Source organism: Oncorhynchus nerka, linkage group LG25 (genome assembly GCF_034236695.1).
Source record: "Oncorhynchus nerka isolate Pitt River linkage group LG25, Oner_Uvic_2.0, whole genome shotgun sequence".
Classification (NCBI taxonomy): Eukaryota; Metazoa; Chordata; class Actinopteri; order Salmoniformes; family Salmonidae; genus Oncorhynchus; species Oncorhynchus nerka.
The window spans coordinates 25565029-25583540 of NC_088420.1; the positions used below are offsets into that span (position 1 = coordinate 25565029).

The 18512-nt window shown below is 44.7% G+C and overlaps 1 protein-coding gene across 1 annotated transcript in view; it reads right to left on the reverse strand.

Moving 5' to 3' along the window:
• LOC115109276 (synaptic vesicle glycoprotein 2B-like) overlaps positions 1-18512 on the reverse strand; it is a 46930-nt gene that overhangs the window by 18947 nt on the left and 9471 nt on the right. The window contains exon 2 of the mRNA XM_029634015.2: positions 10607-11355. Coding sequence (XP_029489875.1) covers positions 10607-11069 — 463 coding nt within the window. The 5' untranslated portion in view covers positions 11070-11355. The remainder of the gene's footprint in view (positions 1-10606; positions 11356-18512) is intronic.

Sequence of the window (18512 nt, forward strand, 5' to 3'; positions counted from 1 at the left end):
CTACCGTAGCACTGTAGTAACTATCACACTCAACCGAACGACTTGATTAGTGTAGTATTAGATAGCTACATAGTTGTCTTTGCTGTCTTCGTATCCAAGATAATTGTGTAGTTTAGAGTGTGTAGTCTTAGAGTGATTATCTTAATTCACCGAGGTTAGCTAGCCAGCTATTTTGTCGTCCTTAACGTAGGAGACACTCCTAGCTAGCCAATAGCCAGCCAACGTCTACTGAATAGAACTTTCGCATTCCGGTCGCATTCCGCGTCGCTCCACAGGTAGTATCACTTTTTCACTTCATTTCATTACAGTCCCAACGGTGTGATTTGTTTGATCGTAGCTAGCTACATAGCTAGCTACATAGCCGTCTTTGTTTCAAAGATAATTGTGTAGTCTAGAGCGATTTTCTAGGTTAGCTAGCCAGCTATTGTCGTTCTCCTACGCAACGTAACGTAACCAACACTGCTAGCTAGCCAGCTAGCTCCCGATAAGCAGCATTGTAGAAACTTCACACTCAACGGTACGACTTGATTAGGGTAGTGTCAACAACGCAGCTAGCCTACCCCAGCAGTACTCTATCATTTTAATCATTTTAGTCAATTAGATTCTTGCTACGTAAGCTTAACTTTCTGAACATTCGAGACGTGTAGTCCACTTGTCATTCCAATCTCCTCTGCATTAGCGTAGCCTCTTCTCTAGCCTGTCAACTATGTGTCTGTCTATCCCTGTTCTCTCCTCTCTGCACAGACCATACAAACGCTCCACACCGCATGGCCGCAGCCACCCTAATCTGGTGGTCCCAGCGCGCACGACCCACGTGGAGTTCCAGGTCTCCGGTAGCCTCTGGAACTGCCGATCTGCGGCCAACAAGGCAGAGTTCATCTCAGCCTATGTCTCCCTCCAGTCCCTCGACTTCTTGGCTCTGACGGAAACATGGATCACCACAGACAACACCGCTACTCCTACTGCTCTCTCTTCGTCCGCCCACGTGCTCTCGCACACCCCGAGAGCTTCTGGTCAGCGGGGTGGTGGCACCGGGATCCTCATCTCTCCCAAGTGGTCATTCTCTCTTTCTCCCCTTACCCATCTGTCTATCGCCTCCTTTGAATTCCATGCTGTCACAGTTACCAGCCCTTTCAAGCTTAACATCCTTATCATTTATCGCCCTCCAGGTTCCTCGGAGAGTTCATCAATGAGCTTGATGCCTTGATAAGCTCCTTTCCTGAGGACGGCTCACCTCTCACAGTTCTGGGCGACTTTAACCTCCCCACGTCTACCTTTGACTCATTCCTCTCTGCCTCCTTCTTTCCACTCCTCTCCTCTTTTGACCTCACCCTCTCACCTTCCCCCTACTCACAAGGCAGGCAATACGCTCGACCTCATCTTTACTAGATGCTGTTCCTCCACTAACCTCATTGCAACTCCCCTCCAAGTCTCCGACCACTACCTTGTATCCTTTTCCCTCTCGCTCTCATCCAACACTTCCCACACTGCCCCTACTCGGATGGTATCGCGCCGTCCCAACCTTCGCTCTCTCTCCCCCGCTACTCTCTCCTCTTCCATCCTATCATCTCTTCCCTCTGCTCAAACCTTCTCCAACCTATCTCCTGATCCTGCCTCCTCAACCCTCCTCTCCTCCCTTTCTGCATCCTTTGACTCTCTATGTCCCCTATCCTCCAGGCCGGCTCGGTCCTCCCCTCCCGCTCCGTGGCTCGACGACTCATTGCGAGCTCACAGAACAGGGCTCCGGGCAGCCGAGCGGAAATGGAGGAAAACTCGCCTCCCTGCAGACCTGGCATCCTTTCACTCCCTCCTCTCTACATTTTCCTCCTCTGTCTCTGCTGCTAAAGCCACTTTCTACCACTCTAAATTCCAAGCATCTGCCTCTAACCCTAGGAAGCTCTTTGCCACCTTCTCCTCCCTCTTGAATCCTCCTCCCCTCCCTCCTCCCTCTCTGCAGATGACTTCGTCAACCATTTTGAAAAGAAGGTCGACGACATCCGATCCTCGTTTGCTAAGTCAAACGACACCGCTGGTTCTGCTCACACTGCCCTACCCTGTGCTCTGACCTCTTTCTCCCTCTCTCTCCAGATGACATCTCTCGTCTTGTGACGGCCGGCCGCCAAACAACCTGCCCGCTTGACCCTATCCCCTCCTCTCTTCTCCAGACCATTTCCGGTGACCTTCTCCCTTACCTCACCTCGCTCATCAACTCATCCCTGACCGCTGGCTACGTCCCTCCCGTCTTCAAGAGAGCGAGAGTTGCACCCCTTCTGGAAAAAAAACCTACACTCGATCCCTCCGATGTCAACAACTACAGACCAGTATCCCTTCTTTCTTTTCTCTCCAAAACTCTTGAACGTGCCGTCCTTGGCCAGCTCTCCCGCTATCTCTCTCAGAATGACCTTCTTGATCCAAATCAGTCAGGTTTCAAGACTAGTCATTCAACTGAGACTGCTCTTCTCTGTATCACGGAGGCACTCCGCACTGCTAAAGCTAACTCTCTCTCCTCTGCTCTCATCCTTCTAGACCTATCGGCTGCCTTCGATACTGTGAACCATCAGATCCTCCTCTCCACCCTCTCCGAGTTGGGCATTTCCGGCGCGGCCCATGCTTGGATTGCGTCCTACCTGACAGGTCGCTCCTACCAGGTGGCGTGGCGAGAATCCGTCTCCTCACCACGTGCTCTCACCACTGGTGTCCCCCAGGGCTCTGTTCTAGGCCCTCTCCTATTCTCGCTATACACCAAGTCACTTGGCTCTGTCATAACCTCACATGGTCTCTCCTATCATTGCTATGCAGACGACACACAATTAATCTTCTCCTTTCCCCCTTCTGACGACCAGGTGGCGAATCGCATCTCTGCATGTCTGGCAGACATATCAGTGTGGATGACGGATCATCACCTCAAGCTGAACCTCGGCAAGACGGAGCTGCTCTTCCTCCCGGGGAAGGACTGCCCGTTCCATGATCTCGCCATCACGGTTGACAACTCCATTGTGTCCTCGTCCCAGAGCGCTAAGAACCTTGGCGTGATCCTGGACAACACCCTGTCATTCTCAAATAACATCAGGGCGGTGGCCCGTTCCTGTAGGTTCATGCTCTACAACATCCGCAGAGTACGACCCTGCCTCACACAGGAAGCGGCGCAGGTCCTAATCCAGGCACTTGTCATCTCCCGTCTGGATTACTGCAACTCGCTGTTGGCTGGGCTCCCTGCCTGTGCCATTAAACCCCTACAACTCATCCAGAACGCCGCAGCCCGTCTGGTGTTCAACCTTCCCAAGTTCTCTCACGTCACCCCGCTCCTCCGCTCTCTCCACTGGCTTCCAGTTGAAGCTCGCATCCGCTACAAGACCATGGTGCTTGCCTACGGAGCTGTGAGGGGAACGGCACCTCACTACCTCCAGGCTCTGATCAGGCCCTACACCCAAACAAGGGCACTGCGTTCATCCACCTCTGGCCTGCTCGCCTCCCTACCACTGAGGAAGTACAGTTCCCGCTCAGCCCAGTCAAAACTGTTCGCTGCTCTGGCCCCCCAATGGTGGAACAAACTCCCTCACGACGCCAGGACAGCGGAGTCAATCACCACCTTCCGGAGACACCTGAAACCCCACCTCTTTAAGGAATACCTAGGATAGGATAAAGTAATCCTTCCCCCCTTAAAAGACCTAGATGCACTATTGTAAAGTGGCTGTTCCACTGGATGTCATAAGGTGAAAGCACCAATTTGTAAGTCGCTCTGGATAAGAGCGTCTGCTAAATGACTTAAATGTAAATGTAAATGTAAGCCCCAGATAAGTACAGTTGAAGTCGGAAGTTTACATACACCTTAGCCAAATACATTTAAACTCAGTTTTTCACAATTCCTGACATTTAATCCTGTGAAATGTCAGAATAATAGTAGAGAGAATCAATTATTTCAGCTTTTATTTCTTTCATTACATTCCCAGCGGGTCAGAAGTTTACATACACTCAATTAGTATTGGGTAGCATTGCCTTTAAATTGTTTAACTTGGGTCAAACATTGTGGGTAGCCTTCCACAAGCTTCCCACAATAAATTGGGTGAATTTTGGCCCTTTCCTCCTGACAGAGCTGGTGTAACTGAGTCAGGTTTGTAGGCCTCTTTGCTCGCACACAATTTCAGTTCTGCCCACCAATTTTCTATGGGATTGAGGTCAGGGCTTTGTGATGGCCACTCCAATACCTTGACTTTGTCGTCCTTAAGCCATTTTGCCACAACTTTGGAAGTATGCTTGGGGTCATTGTCCATTTGGAAGACCCATTTGCAACCAATCTTTAACTTCCTGACTGATGTCTTGAGATGTTGCTTCAATATATCCACATAATTTTCCAGCCTCATGATGCCATCTATTTTGTGAAGGGCACCAGTCCCTCCTGCAGCAAAGCACCCCCACAACATGATGCTGCCACCCCCGTGCTTCACGGTTGGGATGGTGTTCTTCGGATTGCAAGCCCCCTTTTCCCTCCAAACATACCGATGGTCATTATGACCAAACAGTTCCATTTTTGTTTCATCAGGACCAGAGGACATTTCTCCAAAAAGTACGATCTTTGTCCCCATGTACAGTTGCAAACCGCAGTCTGGCTTTTTTTATGGCGGTTTTGGAGCAGTGGCTTCTTCCTTGCTGAGGGGCCTTTCAGGTTATGTCGATATAGGACTTGTTTTACTGTGGATATAGATACTTTTGTATCTGTTTCCTCCAGCATCTTCACAAGGTCCTTTGATGTTGTTCTGGGATTGATTTGCACTTTTCACACCAAAGTACGTTCATCTCTAGGAGACAGAACACGTCTCCTTCCCGAGTGGTATGACGGCTGCATGGTCCCATGGTGTTTATACTTGCATACTATTGTTTGTACAGATGAACATGGTACGTTCAGGCATTTGGAAATTGCTCCCAAGGATGAACCAGACTTGTGGAGGTCTACATTTTTTTTTCTGAAGTCTTGACTGATTTCTTTTGATTTTCACATGATGTCAAGCAAAGAGGCACTGCGTTTGAAGGTAGGCCTTGAAATACACCCACAGGTACACCTCTAATTGACTGAAATTATGTCAATTACCTTATCAGAAGCTTCTAAAGCCATGACATAATTTTCTGGAATTTTCCTAGCTGTTTAAAGGCACATTCAACTTAGTGTATGTAAACTTCTGACCCACTTTAATTGTGATACAGTGAATTATAAGTGAAATAATCTGTCTGTAAACAATTGTTGGAAAAATTACTTGTGTCATGCACAAAGTAGATGTCCTAACCGACTTGCCAAAATTAGAAACAAGAAATTTGTGTAGTTGTTGAAAACGAGTTAATGACTCCAACCTAAGTGTATGTAAATTTCCAACCGTAGATATAATTCATGTGCCCATTCAAGTACTGTACATCAGTGGCCTGCTTGACTATTGCAGATAAGAGCACTTTTCTATGCACTTTATTTGTACATCTCAGCTTACCTGTAGCCTATCAACCTAACTCTATCACTGGGGAAGAATCTCCCAAAAAGAACACATTTTACCACCAGCAGGCTGTGCCAAGTGCCAGTGCCTAGCATGGTGGCATGATGTCACTGCAGATGGCAATGCCATGGGGGGTGTGGGTGATGACTGGTTTGAGAGCGAAGACTCGGGCCTGCTGTCAATGGATAAACATATGGAGATAATGAGCAATCCCCCAACCTCCTCTCCCTGTAGAACAGTGACAGTGCTGCCACTCTGCCTTCTGATTGGAGAGTTTACATCCATTGAGTCAGAATGTTTGCAGTGATCAAAGTGAAAGTGTGAATTAGAGGCATCTCATATTTTAGTAGACCAATTGAGGCTGATTGATAATGGTTAGGAAGTCAAAATCTAAACCATTGAAGTAAACTGTAGTGTATTCTGTACATTTGGAATGAAAAATGTTGAGGGGCATTGGATAAACTGTAGATTAAATTACCGTAAAGAGCAACATTTAGGGCAAGATGAGATAGTGAATAACTAATAGGATACCTGACTGAATTTGTAATCATGCCACACTTAAACAGAAAAGCTGCTAACTTGTTCTTTTTAAATCTAGATGTTACACAAGATAAGTATACCAAACAAAAATATAAACGTAACATGCAACAGTTTCAAAGATTTCACTGAGTTACAGTTCATATAAGGAAATCAGTCAATTGAAATAAATAAATTAGGCCCTATTCAATGGATTTCACATGACTGGGAATAAAGATATGCATCTGTTGGTCACAGATACCTTAATAAAAAGGTAGGGGCGTGGATCAGAAAACCAGTCAGTATCTGGTGTTGCCACCATTTGCCTCATGCAGCGCGACTCAACTCTTTCGCATAGAGTTGATCAGGCTGTTGATTGTGGCCTATGGAATGTTGTCTCAATCCTCTTCAAAGGCTGTGCGATGTTGCTGGAACACCTGTTGTACATGGTGAGTATGCAGGCCATGGAAGAACTAGGATATTTTCAGCTCCCAAGAATTGTGTACAGATCCTTGCGACATGGGAGCATGCATTATCATGCTGAAACATGAGGTGATGGCGGCGGGTGAATGTCACGACAAAGGGCCTCGGGATCTCATCATCTGCATTCAAACTGCCATCGATAAAGTGCAATTGTGTTCATTGTCCGAAGCTCATGCCTGCCCGTATCATAACCCCACCGCCACAATGGGGCACTCTATTCACAACGTTGACATCAGCAAACCGCTTACCCACACAACTCCATACACATGGTCTGCGGTTGTGAGGCCGGATGTGAGGCCTGCCCTCCTTTTAGAGACAAAGTGAAGTCGAAATTAAACGGTTCAAACAGGTTCTACAGACAATCATGGATTACAAAAAGAAAACCAGCCCCGTCGCGGACATCGACGTCTTGCTTCCAGACAAATTAAACAACTTCTTTGCGTGCTTTGAGGACAATAAGGTGCCACCGACGCGGCCCCCAAACAAAGATTGAGGGCTCTCCTTCTCCGTTGCTGACGTGAGTAAAACATTTAAATGTGTTAATCCTCGCAAGGCTGCCAGCCCAGACGGCATCCCTAGCTGTCCTCGGAGCATGCGCAGACCAACTGGCTGGTGTGTTTACGGACACATTCAATCAATCCCTATCCCAGTCTGCTGTCCCCACATGCTTCAAGATGGCCACCATTGTTCCTGTTCCCAAGAAAGCTAAGGTAACTGAGCTAAATGACTACCGCCCCGTAGCACTCACTTCTGTCACCATGAAGTTCTTTGAGAGACTAGTCAAGGATCATATCACCTCCACCCTACCTGTCACACTAGAACCACTCCAATTTGCTTACCACCCCAATAGGTCCACAGACGATGCAATCGCCATCACACTGCACACTGCCCTATCCCATCTAGACAAGAGGAATACCTATGTAAGACTGCTGTTTATTGACTACAGATCAGCATTCAACACCATAGTACCCACCAAACAAATCATCAAGCTTGAGACCCTGGGTCTCGACACCACCCTGTGAAACTGGGTCCTGGACTTCCTGACGGGCCGCCCCCCAGGTGGTGAAGGTACGAAACAACATCTCCACTCCGCTGATCCTCAACACTGGGTCCCCACAAGGGTGCGTTCTCAGCCCCCTCCTGTACTCCCTGTTCACCCATGACTACGTGGCCATGCACGCCTCCAACTCAATCATCAAGTTTGCAGATGACACTACAGTGGTAGGCTTGATTCCCAACAACAAGACAGACTACAGGGAGGAGGTGAGGGCCCTCGGAGTGTGGTGTCAGGAAAATAACCTCTCACTCAATGTCAGTAAAACAAAAGAGATGATTGTGGACTTCAGGAAACAGGAAAGGGAGCACCCCTCTATTCACATTGACGGGACAGCAGTGGAGAGGTGGAAAGTTTTAAGTTCCTTGGTGTACATATCACCGACAAACTGAACTGGACAGTGCGCAACAACATCTCTTCAACCTCAGGAGGCTGAAAAAATGTGGCTTGTCACCGAAAACCCTCACTAAACTTTTACACATGCACAATTTATCACCGTCTGGTACGGCAGCTACACCACCCACAACGGCAGGCCTCTTCAGAGGGTGGTGCGGTCTGCACAACGCATCACCGGGGGCAAACTACCTGCCCTCCAGGACACCTACAACACCCGATGTCACAGGAAGGCAAAAAAGATCATCAAGGACAAATAACCACCCGAGCCACTGCCTGTTCACCCTGCTTCCATCCAGAAGGCGAGGTCAGTCCAGGTGCATCAAACCTGGGACAGAGAGATTGATCAACAGCTTCTATTTCAAAGCCATCAGATTGTTAAACAGCCACCACTAGCACAGAGAGGCAGCTGCCTACCTACAGCCTTGATATCACTGGCCACTTTAATAAATGGAACACTGGTCACTTTAATAATGCCACTTTAAGAATGTTTACATATCTTGCATTACTCATCTCATCTGTATATACTGTATACTACACTATCTATTCTTTAATATCTATTGCATCTTAGCCGCTCTGTCACTACTCATCTATATATTTTATGCCAATATATTCTTATCCCATTCCTTTACTAGATTGTGTTTATTAGGTTTTGTTGTGGAATTTGTTCAATATTAGGTTTTTTTGTGGAATTGTTAGATATTATCTGTTAGATACCGCTGCACTGTCGGATCTAGAAGCATAAGCATTTCGCTACACTCTCAATAACATCTATTAACCATATGTATGTGACCAATAAAATTTGATTTGATTTGGACATACCGCCAAATTCTCTCAAATGCCATTGGAGGAGGCTTATGGTAGAGAAATTTGCATTATATTTTCTGGCAACAGCTCTGGTGGACATTCCTGCAGTCAACATGCCAATTGCACACTCCCTCAAAACTTGAGACATCTGTAGCGTTGTGTTGATCATTACACATTAGATGATTAAACAGCATGATCATTACACAAGTGCACCTTGTACTGGGGACAATAAAATACTACTCTAAAATGTGCAGCTTTGTCACACAACAGTATGACAAAACTGCACATTCTAGAGTGGTATTTTATTGTTCCCAGCACAAGGTGCACCTGTGTAATGATCATGCTGTTTAATCATCTTATTGATATGCCACACCTGGCAGTTGGATGGGTTATCTTGGCAAAGGAGAAATGCTCACTAACATGGATGTAAACAAATTTGTGCACAACATTTGATAGAGATAAGCTTTTTGTGCATATGGTAAATTTCTGGGATCTTTTTTTTCAGCTCATGAAACATGGGACCAACACCTTACATGTTGCTTTTATATTATTGTTCAGTGTATGATCCAGCTTATCCTGTATCCTCTGAGTTCCTAAAAGTTACATGACTCCACCCTATTTATTCAATTCAATTTCATTCAATAATATATCTTTTTTAATTATCCCAGAAGGGCAATTACTTTGTCTATGTGAGTCAGTCTGAGATCTGAGGACTACAGAATATACAGTGCAGTGAATAAAAGTTGCTCGTGATTGTGATTGACAGAGTGTAGTTAGCCAAAGGGAAGTGAAGCAGCAGGCGAACAGTATGTATCCTAGACACAAGGTCAGTAGAGTGGCTATTGATCTCATCTCCTCAGCCACCTGCTGACTCAGTACTATCAACCAGTACAGCCTGATGGGCTGCTGGGCCGCTGAGGCTGGGAAGGCTGTGGAGAGGGAGAAAAAAACTGTCCTCTCATCCCAGATACTTGTCTCCTTGGACAGCTTCTACCCACAGGTTTCAAAGTGGTGTCTGACTCTGAATTTCAAATCCAACACTGCACTAGAACAATGTGTCCAACTCTTCAAAGAAGTCCTATTATCAACCCCATTTTCTCAAGTCTAGTTTGATATCTCTGTCAGTTCTTATAGATATGTAAACTTTCATCTAGCCTTTGAGTAGAAAACTTTCAACATTTGGATCCCCCTTTTTGTGTTGCAATATTCAACGGCAGTCTCTGAGAGCAACTTTTGCATAGAGCTAGCTGCTTATGTTAAGGTGGAATGGAGAGAGAACCACATTTCCCTCAGACATGGGCCTACAAAATGCTGCATAGTCTCAATCAGTGTGATTGGTGGCATGCCGCAGATCGCTCCGGTTGCCAAACTCGTGTTATTTGCTGTGGAGAAACGGATAATCAATTTTTCCCATGCTTCACTAAGCAGGAATATATTGAAGTAAAGTAGAGCATAAAAAGCATCCAGATTCATCTTGAAATCAAATGTGCCATTAGCTTATTTGAGAACTTTTCTAATTTACGGAGCACTTAAGTACCTGCCGGCTAGTATTGACTGCAAGGCTGCTATTGGCTGGAACCGTCCCCAAGACAATCCACAAATTAGCTTTGATTTTACACAGTTTGCACTGATATCCACAGAATGTCATGCAGGGACTGAATTGTGTCCTCTGATAAATTCTTTCATTTGGTATCAGAACTTTAAGTAAGACTTTTTGAAGATATAACATTATTATTTTCCCATTACAATGCAGACTCTTAATTCAGCCTCTTATTCCTTTTTCCCAGAATGAATTGACCAAGACATTATAAGACAAGTGTTACATAATATGGGTTGTATGTCTTCCAACAAGTGTTGGCATTTAGCCATGACTCACCTAGCATGCCTTTCTCTCCATTGGATAAGCACATGTCCTTCTCCGCGCTGGGCAGCACGAACCCCACCACAAAGCACTCCACCCCGTCAGCCATGAGGGCTAGGCCCAGCACTATAAACAGGGTCCACTGGAACCGTCCATGCCCACAGTCCTCCATGATGTCCTCATACTGCTCAGCCAGCTCCTCCAGCTCCGTGGCTCCTGCCTGAGCCTGCCTGGCCTTGGCCCTCGCTGCCCTCTGGGCCGCCTTCACCTCGTCAGGGTGGGGGATCCCCTGGTACTCCCCCTCGTACATCTGGTCCTCGTCATCATGGCCCTCCGTGGCATCGCTGGCTGCATCCTCCTCCTGAGGGTAGGACTCGCCCTGGTAACCGTAGCCCTCCTGGTCTCCTCCCTCTCCGTAGGTGCCGTAGGGGTCACCTCCTCCTTGGTGGTACACATTGTTCTGGTAAGGGTCAGCCATGCTATCGCTGAGACGTTACAGCCAAGTCAGCACTGTTGCAGTAAGATCCTTCAGGTGATTCTGACTAGATTGGCATAATTCTGGGCACCTTGGTCCAGTGTTCTGCTCCGTATGTGTTCTGGTATTCCAGGTGCTACGCTGTAGCTGTTTCTTGTTCCTGTTCTGCTAATCTGAGGAGGGTGTTGTTCAAGTGATCTTTTGAACAATACCTGGACTGGAACAATAATGATTGTTTTCGAATAACTACCTTTGACTGTTCAGTTCTTCACAAGGCCTCATGCTGAACCTGAAAGAGGAAGTTTATTCAGTTATGCCATCCATATTTCTTATGATTGATAACAAAATCAATACTCTGTTGATTTACTCAGAAAACATGGGAATGTTTCTTCATTTTGAATAGATTTGACTGGGAGCTGACACTAGAACTCAGACATACTGTATATTATTGGGATCTACTGCATATGGCCTATTGACTGTATCTATCTATTGGGTCTCAGTGACAGCCCTGATATCTGCCTGCTCTTCTCTCTTAAAACAGAATAAATAAAACAGTTATCCTGCACTTTAGTTTTCAATCTAATTTGTTACCACACAAAAGGGTTATAATGAGACCATTTCTGCTGTTCTAATGCACTCAATACTGAAACACCTTAAGTGTTTCAAATGGAATGAATATGCCTCAGGGGGTTAATTTGTTCACTGGCATGATAAAATATTTCCTTAACATGATCAATTTCAATAGGTTCCTTAGAGAATTCCTATTGCTACTTATACATGTATTTACTAACAATAAGTTACCTCAGGTCATAGACTAGATTTATAATGTAATAACACTTAAACACAACAATGACAACAATAATAAGGCACCCCATACCCGATGAGCCTTATAATTGTGTAATTATATATATATATATCACTTTCACAATTTCTCTGTACAGTTAATAAATTAACTGGCTGGGTTGTGGGACAGTGGATGCGCATTGATAATTCTAATGGAACTGTTAACATGCATTACCCGAAGAATGCGAGGATTGTGGTGCTATTTCTCCCTGCTATCAACCAATCAGCATCCTGGATCCAAACAACCTGTTTTATAATTGTAAATTATTCTAAAGTTTCATATGGTGCAGATTGGAATCTAGATTCTTGTTAAACCTCTGAACATTCATTCTGACATTGAGATCAGCGGAACCGTAACGAATCTCCCCCACTAATCCACCCCATAACAGTGCTCTTTAAATCTCTATAGCCAGAGAGAAGTGAGGTAGGGAAGCCACACTGTCACAGTCACAAGCAGGCCTTTTCTTCAGCCCTCTCACACACCAAAGAGCCTGGTAATGCTACAAATGAGATTCGTCTCGCTTTGGGCGATGCTGGCTGGCTGTCACTAGTCTCAACTGGCTCTCTGGATAGGATGCCTCCACGCCAACTTCCCCCTCCTCTCTATCACTTGTTCCCACCATGTCACTACACAGAGATGACACTATGGCTGCTGTCGAGGAAGTGTTGCCACATGGGCATCACAGTCTAATCATTCATCTGGTAGGAATGAGGCAAATGTGACTCACTGAGAATTATCTCTACTTTTTGAATCTTTTAGAAGTTTTGTGAATCTACCCCACTAAATATTCTATATCAGCCAACCTTTGAGTATTTAATAGCCTATTTTTTAGTGGTAGTCAATGAGAATAGGATTAATTTGTTTCTCCATTTTAATCATGGTGTAATGAGGGACACCGGAAGGTACATGGGCATCTTCTTGGATTCATTAAACGGATAAGGAGTCCCAGGAGGCCAAGCCAGGAACTGCGTGTGTGTGTTTGTGCGTGTGTGATGATGATTCCCTGGATCTACACTACATGACCAAATGTATGTGGACACTTGCTCGTCAACCATCTCATTCCAAAATCATGGGAATTAATATGGAGTTGGTCCCCCCTTTGCTGCTATAACAGCCTATACTCTTCTGGGAAGGCTTTCCACTAGATGTTGGAACATTGCTGCGGGGACTTGCTTCCATTCAGCCACAAGAGCATTGGTCGGGCACTGATGTTGGGCGATTAGGCCTGGCTCGCAGTCGGCGTTCCAATTCATCCCAAATGTGTTTGATGGGGTAGAGGTAAGGGCTCTGTGCAGGCCAGTCAAGTTCTTCCACAACGATCTCAACAAACCATTTCTGAATGGACCTCGCTTTGTGCATGGGGGCATTGTTATGCTGAAACAGGAAAGGGCCTTACCCAAACTTTTGCCTCAAAATTTGAGGCGCAGAATCATCTAGAATGTTATTGAATGCTGTAGTGTTAATATTTCCATTCACTGGAACTAAGGGGACTAGCCCGAGCCATGACAAACAGCCCCAGACCATTATTCCTCTCCACCAAACTTTACAGATGGCACTATGCATTGGGTCAGGTAGTGTTCTCCTGTCACCTACCAAACCCAGATTCGTCTGTCGGACTACCAGATAGTCAAGCATGATTCGTCACTCCAGAGAATGCGTTTCAACTGAGTCCAATGGCGCCGAGCTTTACACCACTCCAACAGACGCTTCGCATTGTGCATTATGATCTTAGGCTTGTGTGTATCTGCTCGGCCATGGAAACCCATGTTATGAAGCTCCCAACGAACAGTGGCCTACCACTTCATGGCTGAGCTTTTTTTGCTCTTAGACGTTTCCACTTCACAATAACAGCTCTTCAGTAAGGCCATTCTACTGCCAAGGTTTGTCTATGGAGATTGCATAGCTGTGTGCTCGATTTTATACACCTGTCAGCAACGGGTGTGGCTGAAATAGCCAAATCCACTAATTTTAAGGGGTCACACTTTCGTATATATAGTGCATGTCTTCCTCTCTGACATCTAATCAACACTTCCCATCCTCCTTCACACACACCCACCCACCCATCCTGGCTGCCTTCAGCAATACAGCAACATTCTCTCACCTCTCCATGCAAGCACTCTAGATCACACAGCACTCATGCACCAAGGCCCGTCTCTCTACAAAGAGGAAATGAATGGCAAATTGGATGAGAACAGGGAGCAAAGAGGCGCAAAGCAATACCTGTGACAGATTGGAGGGTTGTCCTGTATGATACAATCATACTGCATGAATAGAATAGGGGTTCAGGAAAAGAAGACTGCTTATGGCATGAGGTATAGTATCATTAGTAATGCATGGGACGAGAGCTCCCCAAGGCATTGTTCCCACTAGTTTGAAAAGGGTTGTCTGAGTAAAATCAATTTATAATACATTTTGCAGCAGCTGTTCCCCCTGCCCAATTCCATAGCTGTCTGAATGATATTGTTTGTCCATCTGTGTTTAGTTTAAATCTGGAATCCTTAGTTGCTACATACATTTTTGGACTCATAAATTAATTATATATACCCATTTATTCTTAAATGCCTCATGAGTTAATTTAACCGTTGTACCCATCAGAACCCAAAATAAGATTGTTTACAAACCTTGGAGTAAACCAATGTAAATGTAAACAAACACTATATAGCCTCAAAGCATAGTTAAAACTATCATGTTGATCTCATGGATGGTCAGTCCTTGCATCCAAACCTCTGTCTATGAATTAGAGAGCTTTTTCCACATACTTTTGGTCATGTAGTGTATTTTGTTTAATATTGCAGTGGCAAGACCATGAAGCACATGGGATATGGGCCTTGAAGTTCTGCAGCATTGCTGGTTTTCCTCGTGCCCATCGAGGCTCTTAATAAGGGACTGTTTCAGACCCCAGGTGAGTGGGCTCTCTAACCAATCGAATATACTGTGGAGTACAAAACTGAATATCTATCAATTATCTGTGATGTAGAAAAGAAAACCAGCAGCAGCTTGAGACCTGGATTTGAATAACACTGATGTAGGATATATATTTCCCTTCTTCTATTTCTCTTCATAAAGTGTGAAAATGCATACTGAAAGCCTTGGCCCTGCCTCTATACTGCTGAACCTACTCTAGTGCCACTTCCTTGTTTGTTGACTAAGACAAGTGAAGGTCATGATGCCCATATGGACTTGGCTCAGGGAGGGAATCACTTTCAGCACGGTTGCCAACTCTACCTGATACCCTGTATTCTGAGATCCCAGAGAGGTGAGCGGTTCCTTTCTGAGACAGAACAGGTATTGGACAGAGAGAGGGAAAAAGATCAGTAGCTAACCCATGCTCTGTTCGAAAAGTACTGGTAGCAGAGTACAATAAAATGAGGTGTAAATGGTTGAATTCACTGTCGGATAAAGACTGCAGGACAGGCCAGTAAAACATTTGATCAAACACAAATGTATGGCATGTGAGAACCGTGTAGGACAGGGTTACTTAACTCTTACCCTATGAGGTTCGGAGCCTGCTGTTCTACCTGATTATTAATTGCACACACCTGGTGTCCCAGGTCTAAATCAGTCCCTGAAAACATTTAATGGAACTGGCTTCGATGTCCAGGGTTGAGTTTGAGGTGTGTACGAGTCCAGCACTGTAGGTCAGCGTTTCCCAACTCCGGTCCTCCAGTAACTTCAACAGCACACATTTTTGTTGTAGCCGCGGACAAAACACCTGATTCAACTCATTGAGGACTTGATGATTAGTTGACAAGTTGAATCAGGTGTGCTTGTCTGGGGCTACAACAACAATGTGTGCTGTTGGGGGAAACACTGCTGTAGATAACGGCAGTTTCTTGTTTTGGTTTATTATGTTGTTTAAAATAATATGTTTTAGTCTATTTCATTTATATTATGCAGGGAGCACCATGTAAAGACAGATTAAATTTCAGGCTTGCAGGAATCTTACTACATAGCTACATTACGTTTGAATGAGTTATTCTGTTCTCTTGTGATGACATGATGAACGGAAGGCACTCTAACACCAGGAGAAGGCACAGACCTCTGGAGGGAACCAGCAGCAGGAAATCAAAGATTTGAACAACTCGTTGAATAAGCAATAGACTGTCAATAACAGTAGTGTCATAAAGTGACACAGGAAGCTTGACACAGGAGGCTGTCTATGGGAATCGAATCATCCTTGAGCAAGGTAGAACACTTTGCAGGTAGCCTAGAGATGTGCTTTTCAAACAGCGATTCCTTCTCACCAATGTCTGAACAATATTTGACTTTATGTGGGAAGCAGCAACATTAGAAATATCAACAAAATGCAGAATAGTAGGTGATTATTAAAGCACAGATTGGCATATTATACTGTGTTACTTGCACCAGTCCAATATAATATGTGCTTTCAACTGCCCAGGAATTGACCCCTGAATGGAGTTTGCTTTGAGGCATATAGACACTATAACAACATCTTCTATGCTATTATAGAGCTGAGGTTACTAGAGTGTGTCTAAGAACATTTGCGTTTATAGTTCACTAAATATTTCAGTTTTATATGATAGTTTGCAGTTTTTCCTGCCAAATCACCAGCAGGTATCAGGAGAGGTAGGCTTTATCCACAGTGTGAAGTGACAGCATGGAGTGGATGATTTAGAATCTATAGCCTTTTTAATGGGTTGGTAGGGAAATCATATTTTGTGGTGCGATCAAGTGCTCTTTCATGATGTTACTCAGACTGTGTAATAAATTGCAAATAAAGGTTATGTGATAATCAGCTGAGCCCATCCAGTGCTGTGGTATTTAGTTTAAAGGATATATATCAAACGGATCTCTCTACCATTTGCTATGAAAACATCTAAAGCACATTATTTTGAGTGGAGCATGACATGAGAAACAACAGTTTCTTTACACAGACACCATTTCATGCACACTAAGCCTCCTTCCAGAAATTGAGTGAAAAGGCCATTCTATGGTGAAGGATATCATGGTGGATGTCTGAAGTGAGCTTGGTAAATGAAGGGCCATTACTTGATGATGATTACTGTGTATTGTGGTATTGGCTGTCTGTTTCTGCTTCAGTAATGACAACAAAACAAGAAAGGTGCTTGTGTATTTTATAGACAATGGAAAGGGAAATAAGGAGCTCCCTTAAATCATATTGGAATATCCATCTACATGTATATTTTTCTTTATGCTCATCTACATTTTCCAGAGGCAGAATGCCAGAGTGAATATGAGCTTTATGTATTGATATTGTTTCTTCTGATGAATTTAAGTGATTGAGACAGGCTACATACAGACTGCTCATACACTGCGTGTACAAAACATTTGGAACACTTTCAATGACAGACTGACCAGGTGAAAGCTATGATCCTTATTGATGTCACTTGTTAAGCCTTGAGACAATTGAGACATGGATTGTGCATGTGTGCCATTCAGAGGGTGAATGGGCAAGACAAAATGTTTCAGTGGTTGTAGGTGTCAGGCGTACCGGTTTGAGTGTGTCAAGGACTGCAACGCTGTTGGGTTTTTCACACTCGACAGTTTCTGTGTGTATCAAAAATGGTCCACTACCCAAAGGACATCCAGCCAACTTGATACAACTGTGGGAAGCAATGAAGTCAACATGGGCCAGCATGCCTGTGGAATACTTTTGACACCTTGTAGAATCCATGCCCTGACGAATTGAGGCTGTTCTGAGGGCAAAAGGAGGTGCAACTCAATATTAGGAAAGTGTTCCTAATGTTTTGTACACTCATTCTATATTTTTTCCTCTTCATTAAAAAATGTAATATTTAACTAATGAACATTGGATGAACACAGTATTTCTACACCAGACAGTGGTGTGTAGGTAGTTTACTAGAACCGACCTGGAGCTGATTACCACCACAGTACAGTGATGCTTTCCTTGCACCACCATTTTATTGTCTGTGAGCTGAGTTTGTGCCAGCCTCCCTCCCAGTGTAGTCTCACCAGAGAGGACAGTCTCTGTTTCCTGACACTGAGCACCACCACGACTACACCAGGTATAGACATCCTGAGCGAGACATTCTGGCACAGGATAGGCACGAGTCACAACTTCCACTCCAGATGACAGAGAATTATACCATTATAAACTGGGTGCTGATTGGCTGACAGCCGTGCTACTCCGTGTTGCGTCGTGCCTAAGAACAGCCCGTAGCCATGGTATATTGGCCATATACCACACCCTTATTGCATAAATAGACTCTGTGGCAAGAGCTACATTTTGTTTGGGGTCTATAACATTATAACACTATAATGCTATAATAGCTGACTCACCAGGTTATGCCCTGCCCACTGGGCACAGACGTCAATTCAACGTCTATTCCACGTTGATTCAATGTAATTTCCTTGAAATGACGTGGAAACATTGTTGATTCAACCAGGGCGTGTCCAGTGGGTGAGCAGTGATTCTGATATGCTGGTGTATTCATAATATACTATTTGTTCTGCCCTCTCATTATTAAATCACGTTATGAGATGATGTGATGATTTCAGCCTGCATCATATACATTTGCATCCATGAGGTTTGACCTTTCTCTGCATGTCTAAGGGGATGACTCCTCCAAACATATAACAAATCTATTGCAATCAAAAGT